Raw genomic sequence first — 19766 nt, forward strand, 5'->3', positions numbered from 1 at the left:
TATTCTATACGAATTTTTGTTGTTGGGTATTTGTTGCTATTCTCCTCTATGCCTTGTAACTTTCTTCTGTAACCAGGCATAGTTAATAGTACTTGTTTATTGGTTTTAATATCTGCGGATCTGTATGTAAAATAAAAATTGTCTACATCAGTTGCAAGGAACTGATGCTAAGCAGAAATTTCTTTCCTTCTTTAATAGCTTCAAAAAGCTGAAAAGAATACATTGATACCATTAACTTTTTTTAACCTTTGTATTCTCTCGAATTGCACTTACCAATTTTTGTCATAAATGTCAATATTTTTGTCGAAATCTGCAATAAATATTGTTACGAGTATCGATATGTAACCCCGAACCCGTAACAATATCTAGGCACACTTCTATGAAGATTTCGAATACCAACATGAAAGTTCATTTTTGTCCATTGTCGGCGCACTGTGGCCGCGACAGTTGCAACAATTCGCGCTGCCAAAATGTGGCCTGTTCGCTTGGAAACCAAGTAGGGAGCACAGGTATCACTAGCAGGTGTCCAACTATGGGTTAGGTGTCGCTGCGAAAAGGAAAGAAAAAATTCTGGACGCGTGTCGGGTATCCTGTTGGTTCCGTACGACCGCTGACACAATAGTACGTGCAGCCATGCTCCGAGCAATGCACGCTTTACTGGGTGGCTGCTACAATCGCATGCCCGGAATAATTAACAGCCCATTACGCCGTTTTTGCATCGCGAGAAGACGCGTGTCTCGGGAGGTCCCTCGTTTGCGAGGAATTTCTCCTCGGCTTCGCGAAATTTTACGATCGATAGCGTTCTCCTGTCCCTATTACCGGCCGCTTCCGGTAAATTTCACAATCGAGAATCGACCGCGGTCCTCCTACGCTCTCCGTCCAGCTTTTCGGACGGAATTCGATGTTAAATCCAGTGGAAATCCTATCAGGTTTAGGTACACTTCCGTTTACAAGTTGCCAGACTCATTATTCTCGACGAAACATCAATCGTTGTTCGCTTGCTACCCCGGTTTCCAATTTATGTGAACCCTTTCTGTAGTGATATCATTATCCCTTATGTTGGCAATCAAATAAGAAAGTCATTTCGAAGCTTTACTATTTAAGGTTCTTTGCCTAAATTTTGATCTTGGAAACTCTAAATTGACGTGATAGACCTGTCCAAATAATAGACATTCAGAGCAGTTGTATAGTAGTTTTAGAACATAGAGTATTATTAAAAAGGAATTGTAGTAAATGGGTTTTAATATTAAAAATAATGAGTTCTGACAGTAACGGTACAGTAACGATAACAGTAAGTTATCTTATTGTTATTATAACTTTGTAAATAACAATTTTTAAATGAAAAAGTTATATATTCTTAAAAAAAAAAAAAATAAAAAGATTTCTCGAATAATGTTACAGTTTTCGAGAAAGAAATTTCCAAAAGTCACTTTTTTCAGCCTTCTGCCTCTTTAACACTAAAAATAATGAATGCTAATCATTTGTTCACAAAAAGTGATAACACAGATACGTGACTTTAATAAAATTTTGAGTATAATGTATTTTAATAAAGTATCTTAAGTATAGCTTATTACGGTATTTTTAACAAATGATACAATTCTTGAAACATAAGAAAAAATTGTACATTGCAACAATCACAAGGAAAATTAATTAGTGACTTCTTATTAAAAAAATGTATGGTAACTAGTAACAGCTTAGTATACAACTTTTATCTGTGTTTATCCACGGTGTTATTTTTATAATATTGTAATATAACAATTTTCGCCCTTAGAGGGTTAATTATGGAACCTTCTTTATCTTGAAAAACATGTTTATCTCTCCCTGTGGAATATTAATAATTTTTTAAGTTCTACCTAATTTAATATTTCCTACAAATCTATATTAGAACTCAAAATTTTTATGTAGGCTCACATTCTCAGAGCCTGATTTAGGACAACGGGCGGAACGAATACATTTTACTGCTAAATATTTTCTAATTGGATAGACGTAACGTGAAAACAGGATTAAATTTTACCGAAGTTGTTCGTTTCTTGTGTTTTGTATTTTGAAATGTGCTAAGTTGCATAGAATTCACAGTCTAGTTATTAGTCATTTAAATGTACATTAGCACCGTTCACAATTTAAAAGAAAAGGAATTTTGTAATTACTGTAATGAACTCGCCTAAGTACAATTAAAAGGAAACGATAGTAGTGGAATTATTCGAACAATATTTAAATGATTCACAATCTTTTTTAAACGCAGGAAGGCAACGTTCTTGAAGGAAACTAATATAATTATCATATAATTACCATATTGAAGAAAATATTTACGAAAAGTATAAACCAGTTTTTTTAATTGCTAGTTTGTTTAAGGTCGCATCAACATCTCAGGTTATTAGCGATCAGAAAATTGTTCGCATAGATTAGAGCTGCTCAACATACCTATTAGCCGATTAAGAAGTACTTTTCCATTTCACAAAATGCCACTAAACTAATTTGCTCTTATAATTTCGTAAGGAACGATAACTTCAAGTCAATGAGTTTATTTAAATTTTTAATGCTCTTGAGATTTACAGAATACCACAAGTGGGAGTCAGCATATAAAGTATTTTGTTTTAAGATATTGTAGTAACGGATAAAATGAGTTTATTGATGTTACGCGTAAAGGAGAAAGTAACGCTGCAATTAGTTACGATTTTATACGTAAATACTTGTGGCTTATATAATTCTTTAACTTGCATGGAATATATTGTTCTTGACCGATACTTTTCAAGTAACCGCTTCTAAATAAATTCGAGCAAATTAATTATTTGTAAACATTGATTGTTATCGTGGGTAATATAACAGCCGAGTAACAAAACACAAATAAATAAATAGCAATCCTCAATTTTCTTATACAACACTTCTCCGTAAACAAATAAATAATTCACCATCGATTTCAAAACAAAATGTTGTGTACTTTATATTCATCTCCTAAAATAAATAATTAATTTCTTTATTACTGATTACTTTGTTATCAGTTTGATACTTTCTAATTTTTTAAATTTCGAAAGGATAATCTGTTTCTGTTAAGAAACTTTTCTTCCGTTATCGACAATTCGTATGAAAATTATGTCGAAGTGTTCAAGCTTTCTTTTTCTAATTAGACGATTCACTGAAATAAATTTCGTCGATCGCGTTCAGCCACGGCAAAAGAAGTGACAGAGAAAGAAAATTTCATTCCGCGTGACGTGCGGTTTTATGGAATCCGAGATAACTGTTACAGTTACCCATTGCGCATATGCGTTGTTTTTTACATCTGAAAAACACGCGATGATGGAGCGTGGGGGATATCAGTATTCAACTAGACCGTAATTAACTTTAATTATCTATTTAATGAATGGCGTAACTAATTTAAATAATGGCACTACCGTAACATAGACGCTTCCGGTTATTATAAATTTATGCGGTTTTTTCCATCGCTTTGCTACAACCATGAATGAAACTCGGAACAGTTAGTAATTAAAGGAACATGAAAATTCGCGGGGGCACGACAGAAAGAAATAGACCACACCTTGCCGAGAAAAACTATTTTGCACTGTCGTTTAAGAATAACAAACTGCGTTTATAATAGCTCCTGTCGAAACAAATTTGAAAGAAAGAAATCATAGAAGTTTAATGAAAACCACGTTAATGTTACTGGATACACAGAAGAAAACATTTGTTAAATAAAAAATTCAGTTATAAAGTAGAAATAAACTTTAGAATTTTGATTGTAAGGTGTACAATTTTTTAACTACAAAACGACCGTTTCAGTATCAATTTTTTAACGTAGGTAAAGAATTCTACGATTGTTCTTTATTTTTCTTAAAACATTATTTTGTATTTTTTCATTTTCAGATGCCATCTGAAATTTGATTTTACGTTTGAAAGTGTTTTCAGACTTAATTAACGAGACGTTCTCTTTGCAATGATATAATTTTGAATTGTGTTAATATTTTTGTCTAGAAAAATTTTGGACGAACATATCGATAAAGTTTCAGAATGACACAATATGCTATAATTTTTGTTTAATTATGGAATGTTGCCGTCCTTTCTGCCGTCACACCAGAGAAATCCCATAACGAGCCTATGCATTTATTTAAATTCTAATAGGACTTTTATTAGAGTACAAATCGTGGCATACAAATTCTGTAAATTAGTGCATGAAGATTTATATTTATATCACACCGTTGTTACTTAATAATTACAATTAATATTTTGCTTTAATTCGACGTAATAGTAATCACAGAGCTTCATCTTTGTTACTTGTGAAATTAATAACAAGAATTTTTATTGCGTGTGTTCATATCTAAATAGAATTATCCCATTTCTATCTATTAATAAACATTTTTGTTTTCTATTAATTTATAGATATTGGTCAAGGTTCTAATAAAATAAAACAGGCTATGAGAACTGTTATTATTAGACTGCAGATTTCTATGCAAAATACAAAATTGTTTACATTAAGTTGAAGCCTCAGCAATAACATAGACATTTATTTCTTTTCTCAATAATCGTAATAAGCTAGAAATAATAAAACATTTAAATGCTTCAAATATTTTTACTGTTTCGTATTTGATCTACTCGCTTTTGTTGTGAATGCATACAATTCGTAATCTAGTTATACCGAGCTTAAAAAAAATCATTAATTTTATTATAACACAATTACGCGAACTGACAGCATATCATTTATTTTTGGGTTCAATTTTTTACTTTAATTGACTACGCCTTTGTATTTTAGGTGACGTTCGGTACAAACCATTCGTAACAGGTGAACCGGAAGTGAAGTGCTATTCTTTGGACGGCACGGAGGATTTCCTAGTCATTGCCACGGACGGATTGACGGATTACGTTAAACCCGCGGAAATAGTGACCGTCCTGTATCATGAGATGCAACGAAGTCCAAGTGAGTACATAACCGTCTGAATTATCTCACACACTGCGAATCAATTTAGAATAACAAAGAGAAGGCTGACACTTTAGGCCTGCCAGTGATGTATCGCAGCTCGACAATGTTAAAATTTATCGATGTGCGTGACGCGATTGACAACAGCACTTGCTAATATTAATGTTACGAATGTTCAACTGTGTTCAAATTCTGCGAAGAAGCAAATTCGAATGACATGGGAAACCACGGTAAAACTGACTCATGGCATCTAATACAATCTATTTGAAATATATTTAAATAATTTGTAACGTCAAAGTAATTATTGAATAGTTCATAGTATCGATTTAAATAACTACAATAATAGATTTTATTCGGTATCGATAAAATAAGAAATTCACGTAATGCATTGTAATGCACCAAAAAATATAACTAATTAATGCACGAATAAATGGAAAACATCAAACCATAAAGTATAAACAAGATACTTATAACTATACTTATAACGAAAATCTCATAAAATTCTGACCGAATTAGTTTCAGGTTTAAATGGGTTAACAAAGTAGCGGTGAGATTGTTGCAGGTTTAAATGATAACATTGTGTAATTCAATTTAATTGAATAAATATGCACAAAATTGGAGGATAGGAAAAATTCATACTAAAGCAGGAGATGGAATTCAGTATAATGGGTTTATGACCCACATTTTTACGACCCATGTAATTGTGGTAGACATGTAAACGTGGCATTTTGTCCGATTTCATTTACCATTCCGGACAAAGAGAAAATCAAGAGAGAACGATCGTTTTTCTGAGTGTTCGTTCAACTAGCGTGCTTAGTTATGTTCCATTAATTTGGCCGATCTATCGCTGAAACGCGAAGATTTCCACGTCACGAATAGAACAATCGAAGCGAGTAATTACAGTTATCGCGATGGAATAGATCCATATGAAAGTATCAGGAACCTTAAATCATCTCATTAGATTTAATCAGCGTTCGGACGAATACAATTTCTCGGCACTGTGAACTAACCCGTTGATGAAATGAAATTTAATGTGTATCGATTCTTTCTTCGAATACATCACTTTTTCATTCAATGCAATGCAATGTTCCTGCTTTCTCTGTATATATCCTTCTTCTAGAAAATTATGAACCTCTGAAAATACATTTTACATAGCGTGCCAATAAATGACTAAGAATATGTTTATGTAAAAATTATCTACAAAACTCTCTACGAAATATTTTTTTGTTTACTACTGGTGGAATCAGCTAAGGTAAGGGATCCAATTACTGTGGGGGTACAAATCACTGTGGCTATATTAATTATATTTTAAAGCATAATGAATATTAAAAAAGAAATATATATAAAAAATTGAATGTCTCCCTTTTTTAGTATTCATTATGTTTTAAAAATAAGTATAAATAATATAGGCTCAGTAATTGGTACCCCCACAGTAATTGGGTTCCTTACCCTAGGTATTTTTCAGCCGTAGATTTTAATTTATTTTGACACTGTTGACTTAGCCTTGCATCCTAGAGTTTTTAATTAAATATTTAAAGTATTATAGTCGCAGATTTCTGACTTATTATGACCTTTATTCATCTTGGTTTACAATCGGACCTCGATTTAGCGGTTGGAAATGGAGAAATTCTGAAACTTGGAGTGAGAAAAATTTGTTTACATGATTCTGAATGTTTCTAAACATTTTTTGATGTACAACTATACAGTTTATTTATTTTACGCTAAATGTTTTTCAATTTCCAAAGAGCAATATGTCATAAGGGAACATAATAATAATTGATTACGGATGGGTCATTGTTTAAAAATGGATTGTTATAATGTAAAATCATCAACTTATACAAGCGGCTTTAATAATTCCATCGGATCTTTATGCAAAATAAAAATGTTCTAAATAGAAATTTCATTCTTTCCTTAACAATTTTAGCAACTTACAAACAATATAAGGACACTGTTAAATTGTTTTAATTTCTCTCAAATTTCGCCTGTTAAAAATGCACAAAATTCGCGATCTATTGCGAAAAAATGTTAAGATCAAGGATCCAGTAGATCAGTCGATGATGGACAGGAATAATGGGCGTTTTCGCATTGCAATAAATATTTCCATCCAGGTGGAATCGGTCCGAAGAGTTTCACTAATAAAAAATAATTTACGATCCGACGTGAAAGAGTAATTAAGAGCGTGGCCGTTAGAAGCTCGGCTATTCGTCGCTTTACGCTCGCATAATGAAATATCCCTTGACCCGTTGACGGAATGCGACGTATGTATGATATGTATTATAATATGCATTACACATCTGTACAGTGGACGTTCGAATTGTTATGTGCGAAAAATGCATTTTCTATATTTGCGTGAAGATAGAATCACAGGATCAAGAACAATTTTAACTTTTGAAATACCTTTGTTTGATAATTCTCCATTAATTATAAAAAATAACGAGTATTTGTCAGTATTTGGTAAGATTGCCTTTTTCTGCAATAATTCCTCCAATTCTTTTCGGCACACTTTCCATACATTTTATAAAGTTTATTTTTAGCGTATCGTTCCATATTCCTATTAGTTAATTAATTGTTGTTTGTTTGTAACAAGTTCCTTCTTCAATCGTTTCCATAGATTGAGTCGAGGTCAGCAGAATTCCCAGGTGGATCGAAAATCTTGACTTTCTTTTCTGCAAGGAATTTAGAAACCTTTTTGGTTTACAGCAAGGCGCATTATCGCGCACGAAAATAATAAGAATTTAAAGCAACTAGGTTTCGATTTCGGAATTCATTGATCCAATGCGAAATCATTGATTCGAACCGCCATAATAATTGGATCACTGTATAATTCGCCGCGGGGTTTCATTAGAGCCAGGCTTTTCACGTGGAAGGATCGCAAAGCCGGAATTTTCTCGCGGTTCCCGAACGGTGAGCAAAAGATGACGAGTGGCTGATTGTAGTTTGAGAAAGTAAGGGGAATGCTGTCTCGCAAGGAATTTCGCGGTGGAAAACGCGAATCTCGTTGTGATCTTGTACTCCTTCTAACCGGCCGGGCTGCCAACAAACTGTGTCCAGCCGTTCTTCATGGCGCTGTCATGCTCTGCTTCTTGTTTGCTTCAGGGACGAAGATCGGAACAGATTGTGCCCCGGCGCTCGTTTCATCAACGTTCGTACCTTTCCTTCCGAAGACAAGTTCCTCCGTTTCTGCCCGTAGAAATTCCGCGAGATGAAAGTTCGTTCACCTTCCGGTCTAGCTAGACAAATCCACGTGTAGCGACGCTTCATAGAACCTGATTAATAGACCACGGATCTTTATGCCGAATAAACATTTTCGAAGTCGACTGCACGATACAGAGGCGAAAGAAACATGTAGTTTTCTTTTTACAATTTTAGGGAGCCCAAAATAGCGTACTTCTTCTTCGTTACCTAGTGGTCTATATGAAAATGTCCTCTTAATAATTGTAGTGAGTCCAAAATGGCGTAATTGCGTTCTATTCCATCTTCTTCGTTACTTAGTGTTCTACATAAAAATATCCTTTTCCCCTAATAATTTTAGTGAGTCGAAAATATCAGAATCGAGTTCTACCAACCCTGACAGAAAATATTCGATCGAAATCGCGAGTGTGATCGTCGAACAAATTATTTGGACGTGTATTAATGATGAACTATGAAAAACTTTGATAAAACTGTAACATTTATCTAATACAATCTATTAGAAGTGCTTCGGTTAGCGGGTTTACGACATATAAAGTGTAACGGTTTTGCAACAAATAAGAGAACGGAGATAAAATATTCCACGTCAGTTATAGGAACGATTACAATTGTAAACAATCTGTTAGATCGAATACGATTTGCCAGCACACGTTTTGGGGAATATTCTGGAACAATCGCGTTCCTCTACGATCGGTGTGAAAAATTCATTCGCCTTGGCTTCAGACGATGATAATGTTGCGGTGTAAAATTTATTTCTTGCGAAATTACGTGAATGAATGTAAGAAGACTCAGCAGTGGGAGAAATCTCTTGCTTAGCTTAGCAAGACGCAGAATGGAATCCTGTATCGAATTCTGTGGAGGATCCTGTCGCCAGGATTTGCTCGATTTCCTGATCGGCCTGCAATTGGGCCAATTGCTCCCATCAAATTGCTGGCATTCCCATTGTCAGGATTCTATTTGAGGGGAGCCAGGGGTACAAGCCTCGGCACAATAGCGATTCCTACGCCTAATTGCAGTCGCGTGTTATACGGGCCACGTGGCGCATGGACACATTGTAGCATTTGTGGCTTCCTTCGTCCTTCGTTGGAGATTTAGGAACGTTGTAACGACGGACGCAGTTGAACGTGCTGCCAGCAATGGAAACTCTATGTGACAATCCATTGGGAGACTGAGAATATTTATGCAAAATTATGCGAAACAGTTGCGAGAGACAGAAGTTGAAATTTCAAGGGGGTGGAACACCTTCAGCAAAAACGTGCTATGCTTCGGGAATTTTTTTTAGGGATAATTAATAAATGAAGAATACCGGTATTTTGCAGTGATGTTAACATAACTCTTAACTCTATTCCCCATTTTTTTTCGAAACAAAGTATTAAAAAATGACAGAGTTCACTGTTCGCTGTTTTAGACACGGCCTTTTATCGGTACAGGGATGGATGGCCGCCATTGCTGAACGAAAATTGAAACGTCTGAAATGAATATTTCTTTTTATTCTCAAATTTAGAATGTATAAAATCCGCAATCTATTTATGGGATTCAATTGGAAATTTCTGCAATAACTTTTAACATTTATTGCTACTTTTTTTTTATTTTTGTGTCGCTAATACGTATAATAAATATGCGTTTATAATAAATATTTTTCAATTTATTAAAGTAAACTCGGCAAAGTTTGTTTCAATTTCAGGCTCGAAAATTATAAATAAAACAGTATTAACCAGAATGTATAATTTTAAAAGATAAAATTCTTCTGAACTAGTTTTTGAAAATCCAAGATTTCAATACAACTTTATTTTTTCCAGTGTGACATTTATTATCACAATGATAATACGAGAGCTGTCTTAAATTTCAGAAAAAATTGTTTATTGTATTGCACTCCATTTTACAATTAATGGCGATTTGTTGTTTATCGTTTGGTAAAATTGAAAGTGATGGAATTTCACGCAAAATTCTTGTATTAACTATTTTCGTTTCGTCTTTACCGCGTTTACTAAAATTATTCAAGAGTATAACGATTTTACCGAATATTTTGTTGTTTTGTGTCTTTACATTTTCAAACGAGCTTTTGCTCGGAATGATACTGATTAATAAAACAGTAATCGAGACGAAAGCGTGGTGAATCGAAGTTTCTCCGTGCATGCAGTAACGTTCCGATGTGTAATTACTCGAACGCGGTTATTTATGAACAATTCACAGTTTTATAGACCACCTCGCGAGAACCGAGATCGTACGAAAATTTATTTCACTCGTTAACGAGTACATTAAACTAACGATAAAGTTGAAAACCATAATAATCTCCATGTTTCGCAGGGTTTCACGCGAACCGTGTGCGTATTAAACTCGCTGTCTGACGTGCAATTGAATTCGTAGATTACAGAATTTTACGTTTCGGAATTTGGAAAGTAGTGGAAACTATTATTCAATTACGTCTAATCGAACTTGTTAATATAATTACTACAGAGATTATTGGTATCCACGATAGAAATAGAAAATACTGCTATTGAGAGAAGTGGAATAGATCAATGATAATATGCAAACACAGTTTTAGTTTGATAAACTCTTATGTGCTAAATATGTATCCAAACAAATTGGTTTTTTTCTCGAGTATTTTTTTTTGTTTAACCATTTTAATTATTGTCTTCTTTTGGCGGTTTTAATTATTGTCTTTATTGAAAGGTTTTAATTATTGTATTCATTTAAAGGTTTTTGAAATATTAATGGATCATTTGTTGAATACTGAAAATGAAAACTTAAACGTATTAGTAACGACACACCTAAGGTAAACACTTATATTAATTGCACTTGTTGTGTAACAGTTGGAAAATATTATGCCCATAATTTTGTAAATATTAACAGTACATTCCCCATTCAGTATTTTTTCCCTTAACTCAGCAATTAAATTGTCTTATGAGTGCTTTGCGAACAAAAGTAAAGAATACAAGGATGTCGAGGAATGTTTAAAGCTTTGTTTCCATTCGAAAACATTGGCATATAGTCCGCAGATAGCAAAGCTTGCTAACATGTAAAATTGAAAAAAGCCTGCAGAAGTGATATTACAAAAAAGTAAGCGGATTAAAGTCAGTATCATTCATAAAACAAATGTATTACAATATATTAAGTGTACAAAATTAACTCGTGACTCTCGCAGTTAGTCGATTGTAATTTTATTTTGAATTCGAATCTTTCAATCGCCATGTTAATAAATTGTAAGATAAAAATGTAAAGACAGCGATGGCGATTATTCCGTATAGAAAAATCTATTTTAGTTGTTTATAAGCAATAAATAAATTCCACGAAGGAATGTCCAGGAGTTGATTTCTGGATCTAACAATGCAGTTGAACGAATTTTGTTTGCAAAATGTCGGTTCGGTCAGTTTTGAAGGGGAAATAGAGGAACTTTTTCCATCACGTCGAACGCGCGACAGTTTTCGCGTACAAAAGGTCGATCGATCGAGACCGTTTAACGTCGCGAAATGTTTCACGCACGCGCCAAAACGGCTCTTTCATTAAGCAATTGATTAACGCGCGCCACTGGCACACAACATGCCACGATTTTATCCGTCTAATGGCTCTTAGAAAATGCGAGATAGCCAAACGTAAGTGTTCCATGGCTGATCAAAATTCTCCTCCGGGATCGCGTCAGCTCGAGCGTGGGTAATTGCACTTGGTCAGACTGCAGTCCCGAGTTGCAGTCGGATGCAGCGAACGTCGGGGGATCAAACTCGATGTGCAGTCATGAATGGATATCGATTGCACCCTTCGTTATGTCGTCCCGACCTAACATGAAACAATCATTCTGTTCGGTGAAACCGCAAAATACAGTATTTACTCTATATATGTCCTAAATGCCTAGCCGATAAAAGTACCAGAACCTCTAATAACGTAACAAAACCTCTAAAAACGTAAAACATAAAACGTATATCATAAAACTTCCCTATTTTTCATTACTTCCTATTTTCACTAACGTCCTTTTCTACGTTCGGCGTAGATCAAAGGATAGTATCTCCTGGCCGACACATGTCCCTGCCGTGTTTTGGACATATATCGAGTCAACACTGTATTTGGCAAAATCATTGAATCACAAAAATGTTTTCGCTGATGCTCTATAAGCTAGGGAATTGCAATGAGTAATTCAATTATTACAGCACGAAAAATATTTATTCTCCATATGTTAATATGTTCATGTATTGAATATGCTACATAAACGATACTTAGTTCAAAGCATTAAATAAAGAATTAATTAATCCTCAATGTGATGATTAAGGTTGCCTACAATGTTGGACTAAATGTCTATTTACATTTTGCGAATTTAGTAAACAAGCACTTAGACTATCTTGAGATCTATTCTGTTTTTGTAAACATTTTAAATTCGTAGATTGTGTATTTTTTAATGAAGATATACGTCTAAAAAGCTTAAAAAATAATTATTTAAAAAATATTAATATCAATATTTATATACAGGCTGTCCAAAAAATGTTGTACTTCCTTGAAAGGGGTGATTCACGAGGTCATTTGAAGTAATTTTTTCCTTTGCAGAAATGTTCTCCGCGGCTTTGTTCAGGAGTTATTACCGAAAAACACTGACCAATCGGAGTGCGGCTACAGCGGTTCCCGCTAAGCGTGGCGTTGGCATTGGGCAAGCCGGAATCCCGTCCGCTGTTGCCGCGCTCTGATTGGTCAGTGTTTTTCGGTAATAACTCCTGAACAAAGCCGCGGAGAACATTTCTGCAAAGGAAAAAGTTACTTCAAATGGCCTCAGGGATCATCTTTTTCGGGGAAGTGCAACATTTTTGGGACACGCTGTACAAATTCAAAAATGCAACTACTGTAATGAACTCTTAAAGAACTTAAATGCAAAGTGTACTCGCACGTTACACTCGTTTCGTGCACATTGCGTGATATCTGTTCGATTTTTCATCAGCTCGGTGGCTGATTCATTGATCGGAGAGGGAAAATGAGTGGGCGAACGGTCAATGTTTTGTCTATAGGTGGAAAACGATAACACCCTCCAGGAGCGATCGGGCAAGCTAGCTCTAATTAAGGGACCTGCTTCTGAAACTTGGCCACTACGCGATCGGGAAGGGCGCTCGTCGTTGGGGGTCGCAGTTTATGATAGCATTGTTCTGCTAATAGGGTGGTGCGTAATGGTACCTCGAAGCAGATGAACGTGTTAATTGCTCCTCGCTATCCGTTCCACTTCTGGAACATTATCCCGGTTTTCCAGAACGCAAACACCATCTGCACGAAACGTGACAGCTGTCCCTTGGGCCTAACTACTTTACAGTGACTTGGCTTAATTCGGACAGGTCGATGTCCAACGGCGACGTTGTGTCACCGTTATATTATTCCTCTTTGTATTCAAATATTGTGATTCAGGGAAACACGTTCGTTTAACGCGTTAATTGCATTAAATACGAACACTAATGAATAGATCGCAGATTGTTGAAGACATTGGAAGAACTTTTGAATATTGTTACACCTTTTTCGACTAGTTAAAATGATTAAAGGGAAGGACACATTTTTATGAAACTTCTGCTTCTGACAATTGACTTAGGAAATTTTTAATTTACACCAGGATCTGCAGTCTATTGACAAATCTCGAACAAGTCAATGAAACCGAAATTGGAAAGTCACCATTTTTTATAGTGATTTTTAAAGCTTCAGATTGAAGTACTACATAAGTGGTCTTTGCCACAATTGTGTGACGCTGGTAGCAGACGTATTAATACCTGTCACGCGAAAATAATTTTTATTAGGCTTTGCAGGATCGAAGGAGTAATCAGTGTAAATTTTTAACCCTGCATTAAGGTCTTGCGTTGATCTCATCAGCTCTAAACCTACCGAGGATTAAAACGAGGATTTGAGTTTATGGATTTTTTTTACCGAGGATTTGAATTTATTTTGGGAGTGTGCGACTTTTATTACAGTATATATTTTTAGTAAAGGTATCAATTCCCGCGAAGCACACAATCAGAAACCAGTCATTTGACTGGCGGTGGTACGTGTGGTGTTAAATAAATTTCTTTGATTTAGTTGACTTGTCAGGGCGGTGGCTTGGCAGCGAGCGCGTTAAGGCGTTCGGATGATTAAAATGTGTTTGTGGTGAAGGGGGATATATGGATCGAGGGGATCATTATTTTTCCCTGGCGAAAGGCAGCGTCCATGGAATCGATGGAAACTGGGAGGGCCGCATTGCAGCTTCCACGAGTCGGAGCACGGTGTATGATTGAGAAACGAAATAAAATTGAAAGGCAGCTTGCGCGATCGGGAGGGAAAAAGATGGAAATGTCTGAACCAACATGGCGGGTCGAGTGCATCCTAGCAGAAAGAGTACGGCGGCAGATAAAGCTCTTTCTCTTTTCCTATCTTCGCTCTCCTTCTCTCTCTCTCTCTCTCTCTCTCTCTCTCTCTCTCGTTCCATCGTGGAATAGGAACGGTGGATAGAGGAGGAAACTTGTCAGACCGCTGCGTTTTCCTTTTTACGAAGATGAAAGTAAACGTGATTGATAGATTTACTCTGATATATTTAAATTTTATAGCGTACGCGGCGGGACATTTATTACCGCCGGAAGCGGAGGAAAGTGATAGGGTAAAACTAGTTATGGTCGAAATGAAAATTAATGACTCGAGCGCTCCGCTACCGAAGCTTAACGATTTGTCATTATACGAAGTATTGGATTGTTAAATTATTACTATAGATTCGTACCAGTTTCAACAGATGCTCGAGCGTTTATAGAGAGAGTGGGAGAGAGAGGAGGAGGACGAGTTTCCTTGCAAGGTGCCGATTAAAAGTGTTTGATCAGTTGTTTGGTAAAGGATGATCTTTGAAATCACCTTTCGCGAGAAACGATACAGACGAAACTTATTAATCGAAAATGTTGCCTTTTCTAAATACAATTGTTAATGGTTTACGATATTTTTTGGTTCAACATGTTACGAATTGAAACGTCTGTAAGAGCGATTGAAAAATTTTTCTCGTGACTGAAACCATCATGGATTTAAAGATTGAAGCTTCCCCTTCACCACGAATGCTTAAAACCAGAGACCATATTGTTATAACTAAAAAGAAAAAAAGGCATGGAATAACAAGGATGTCATCGACTAAAATTGTATAACAAATAAGGATTATAAGTAACCGAAAATTTTTTCTCTTGCTGGTAAACGTTATCGTTAAGAGAAATTCATTTCGATCGCTAATAACAGTGATCGATGGGAGAAGTTCATTTCGTTCGTTCATGACAGTTGCCGATGAGAAAAATTTATTTCGATCGCTCGTAACAGTTATCAATGAGAGAAGTTCTACAATCAAAATTTAATGTGACAAACATGAGTTTTTCCAAATTTTCTCCTGATAAATTACACCGAAAATCATCTAACGTTATTTTTAAGCAGAAAAGGTTGGTTCAACGCTAACCTCAGTTGTGGGCACAACGTGAATTATGCACGCTAGTTTTGATAAATACGGGAGTCTATATTTCTGATTTTCCCAGTTGAAAAAGTTTTGAAAATTTTTTTTTCAGATTTTGAAATTTCAGTATAAAACCTTCTCAATGAATTTCACAGGCTTGCTCCATCCGAAAAAGAGTAGACAACTCAGTAATTAAATAAGCAACTGAAATGAATTTTCTCATCAATAATTATTATGAACGAGTGAAAAGAAATTCGATGATCGAAAACTGTTATGAGCGATCGAAATGAACTTCTCTCATCGATAACTGCTTCGAGCAATCGAAACAGTTTTTCTTCGTCGATAACAGTTATCGAAGAGGATCCAACTTTTTGGACACTAATAACTGTTATTTCTAACCAAAAAGAATACAAATCGATATTTTTTAATCAGTTTGTTCTTCGAATTTTTTTCTTTATATTTTGTGTAGATTAACTTAAATTTCAATAACAATCAACTTTTTATTAATGATTTTTATCGTAGAAAATTTTAGAATAACTGTTATTTTTGGTCCCTGCTTAAAACTCGATCTATGATTTTTTCTAGTCGATATATTGAGCTCCGAATGAAAGGTGTACTGCCATGGCGTTATACGACCAAACTGGTTCCTCATTTTTGTTCTATGAAACATAAGAAAAAAGTCGTAGATTAAGTTTTAATCAGTAGCTGTAAAGGGGGAGATTCAGCCTTCAAATCTGTAACAGATTCATGGAGAAAAAAAAAGTTTTGGATGCTTTTACGGACGGTTCAATTTGTAGCATATTCGACCAAAAACGTGCCCCCGGTTTTTCACCTGCTACGTCGCGCACGAATATCCTAGAAAAAAATGTGCAATGGTCAGCGAAAGTAGAGGCTTCGAGCTTTAAAACGAGTCCAAATTTATCACTCTACTATATTTTTTCGTTTCGAGAAAAACGAAAAAGCACGTTTCGTTCGAACGTGTTTTTTGGATTCGCTGAGGTGTGTTAACACTAGAACTACCGAGCAATAAATGCGACTGACGTACACTACCGTCCATAAGTATTTGGACACCTTTTCAAGCGGAATAACTTTTTTTAAATTGCTCCAAATGACTTGAATCTTTTTTTAGATGTTAGACCAACTAGTTTGCCAGAGAATCACTAAACAAACATTTTTTTTAGATTGCAATTGGTTGGAATGATAAAAAAATGAAAAAATTATGATTTTTCAACTTTTTTATATGAGCCTATAACAATAATTTAAAAAATGCGTTTTGTTGATTTCGGTAACTTACATGCATACTGAAAATTTCATCGAAATCGGTCAACGTTGCAATGAGCTACAAACGTTTCAATATGAGAGTTTAAGAGTGAAAGTCGCTGATTTTCGATCTTGCCAGGGAATTTCGCCCTTATGTGATCGTCTTGAAACGTTTGTAGCTCATTGCAACATTGACCGGTGTTTATGAAATGTTCAGTATGCATATAAGTTAAATTATCGTCATAAGATCAGATGAGAAAGTTGAAAAAACACAATTTTTTTATTTATTTATCATTCCAACCAATTTCAATCTAAAAGAACATTTGTTTAGTGATTCTCTAGCAAACTAGTCGGTTTAACATCTAAACAAGATTCAAGTCATTTGTACCAATTTAAAAAAAGTTATTCCGCTTGAAAAGGTGTCCAAATACTTATGGACGACAGCGTATATTGCTTTGTAACAGTGACAAGACTGTGCCCATGCAGACTTCATACAACTTTTATTGTAATATGTGCTTCAATGAAGAGGTTCATCAAAAAATTTCCGATGAAAACATTTTTACAATTTCAGTAATTCTAAGAGAAAAAATTAGGAACCAGTCATTTTGACTGGTCCGGTCGTTCTAGTGTTAATAGTGGAGAAATGTGAAAATTTCCGAAGCAGACACGATCTCGCTCGAATGCCGGCGCTCCAGCCTGCGCCATGGCTCGGCGGCCGCCTCTTCCTTCGTCCTCGGGCAAAAGAGTCGATGCCTGCAGGTCCTCCGACCATTCGCTCGTTCGTCACTCGTTTGCGAAGTTGTCTGTCAGAGGCCACGCCGGTAATTTTCACCTTTCCGTCGGTCACGTTCGCTTCCGGTTTGCTCGCAGTGTTGTAGACACTCCGGTGCCTACGCCGCCAGTTTCCCAGCAGTCCCTATATTCTCTCTTTCTCCGATTTTATTCCTTCTCGTTTTCTTTTTTTTTTCTTTCTTTTGAGGCGCGAAATCCCCACCGGGACCGTGAAACGCAACGTCCACGGCGAATCTATTCGCGATTCCGGTGTAATCAAACAGTGAATAGACTCAGAAATTGGCTCGGTTTTTATGGTTCCTCGGACCGGCGGAGAGTTTCTCGATTATCGCAGTTTCTCTCGGCTCGTTCTCGTTTTCGTTCGCTCGCTCGCTTGAAAGTCGAATTCAGTGATTTACAGTGATCTATGGTGCTTTAACTAACACGGGAGGAGGAAGAGGATACACCGTCTGCGTCGATCGTTTCCGGCGAGCCCTGCATTGTCTCGGTAAGTCCCCGGCAGCGTGGGCGTGAAGAATGTTCGCGTTAAATTGGTTTTATCGGCAAAAGAGAAAGCTGATCGGAAAAAAACGTACGTTTTATGCGGTCGAAAGGGTTACTGTTGGCACCGTGCGTTAATCATTGTGATTCGCATCGACTTTTTGGTTCGAATCACCGTGCGGAATCGGGACGAGGAACTTACGTAGAAAACTTACACGGGATACAATATACGTTTCTAAGAATATTTTTATTAAACGAATCGTTCTGCAATCATTTATTTATTTATTTAGTCGCGTTCGATACTTCTCTCCATTTGTTAACGAAGTACAGACTTACATCAGGCAGATTATATGATCTTCATGATTGTTCATGGCAGTTTTCCAAATTCGTAGAATTGAGACAACGAACGCACTTATGTTACAATCTAATATTATTTCGTTAGTTTAAATAACAATCTGAAGAAACAAATAACTATTTATCATCTCGCAGTAAAGGGAAATGTCTTAATGGCAATATTCATGGCCTGTGTCAGATCTCTTTAATTTTTTAATCATCGCACTCATGTGATTTTTGTATCATAAAATTGATTTTCGAGTTAAAAATATGTGTCTGATCCATTTCAACGTGTTAGTTGTTGCATTGCTCGTATAGAAAACAATTTTTTATCCTGGCTCAGAGATTCATTGCTATTTTAACGTCTTTAAATGAATTATATTTTTACGAATAAGACTGTTAAAGAAATAATTACCAGGATAATTTCAACATCAAAATGAAATACTTCGATTTTCTAGTACAATTTTGGATGACAGCTCGACAGTCAACGTGTTAATTTTTACTAGACGGTAGGTCTAAATTGTCTGCGTTAATGCGAGACACAGAGGCTACGTAATTTGTAATCAAATGAAAATAATACAACTGCAGTTTTCAATTTTTCAAATATTTTTTCTATTTTGCATTTGATCTACTCATTCTTATTATAAATGCATAAAACCCGCAGTGTAATTACAACCGAGCAAAAGACCAGTTTCAAATCAAATCAGTGCGCATATTGACGTTTTAATTAGTCGATAGAAATTCATTTAATTCGTGTTCCACGATCATTTCGTAACGATCTTGCTGCACGAACAAGTTTGTACGCCTGAATTTCCAACAATTTCGTTCCCGGTCAGATTTCACGGAATTAAATGCGCAAATTATCCGCTGCCACATGCAACGAACAGTTTTTAATCGAATCGAAAGATTCCGGAGGAAAGTTTCATACGTAGAGAGCGTACGTTTAACGGGATTTTCAGTATCTGAAAGCAAAGAAACGGGCTTTTCGTCGGCAGTCACGGGATTCGGTGGTGGAACGTTGCATCGGAAGGCTTCCTTTCTGACGTCACTTCCTCTCGAGAACGAACGCACGCGGTACTGATCGAGATGCCGGGCTTTCCTCCGATTTAATTACTGTAATTACTGTTAAGCGTGCGCCTCTTCCGACATTCGGTGACATTTCGCGACGTATTCTCTTAGTTTTTGATTTTTGATCATTATCTTAATTTTAATTTCTAATTTTGATTTCGTTCGTCCGAATTTAAATGTCCCTGTATATTTACATTAAATACATTAGGTAATAATACATTGTAATCCTACAACTTCTTTTAAAATTTTTCAGTAATTTAAATTTTTACTTTATTCTGATAAATGCATAAAATCCGTGGTCTAATTATACAGGGCGAGGCACTAACACGATAG

At 35.7% G+C, this 19766-nt stretch overlaps 1 protein-coding gene across 1 annotated transcript in view; it reads left to right on the top strand.

The window, feature by feature from the left end:
* LOC143365235 (uncharacterized) overlaps nucleotides 1-19766 on the top strand; it is a 154318-nt gene that overhangs the window by 9873 nt on the left and 124679 nt on the right. Inside the window, exon 7 of the mRNA XM_076805206.1 lies at nucleotides 4742-4906. Coding sequence (XP_076661321.1) covers nucleotides 4742-4906 — 165 coding nt within the window. The remainder of the gene's footprint in view (nucleotides 1-4741; nucleotides 4907-19766) is intronic.

Source organism: Halictus rubicundus, chromosome 2, assembly GCF_050948215.1.
Source record: "Halictus rubicundus isolate RS-2024b chromosome 2, iyHalRubi1_principal, whole genome shotgun sequence".
In the NCBI taxonomy this organism is placed as follows: Eukaryota; Metazoa; Arthropoda; class Insecta; order Hymenoptera; family Halictidae; genus Halictus; species Halictus rubicundus.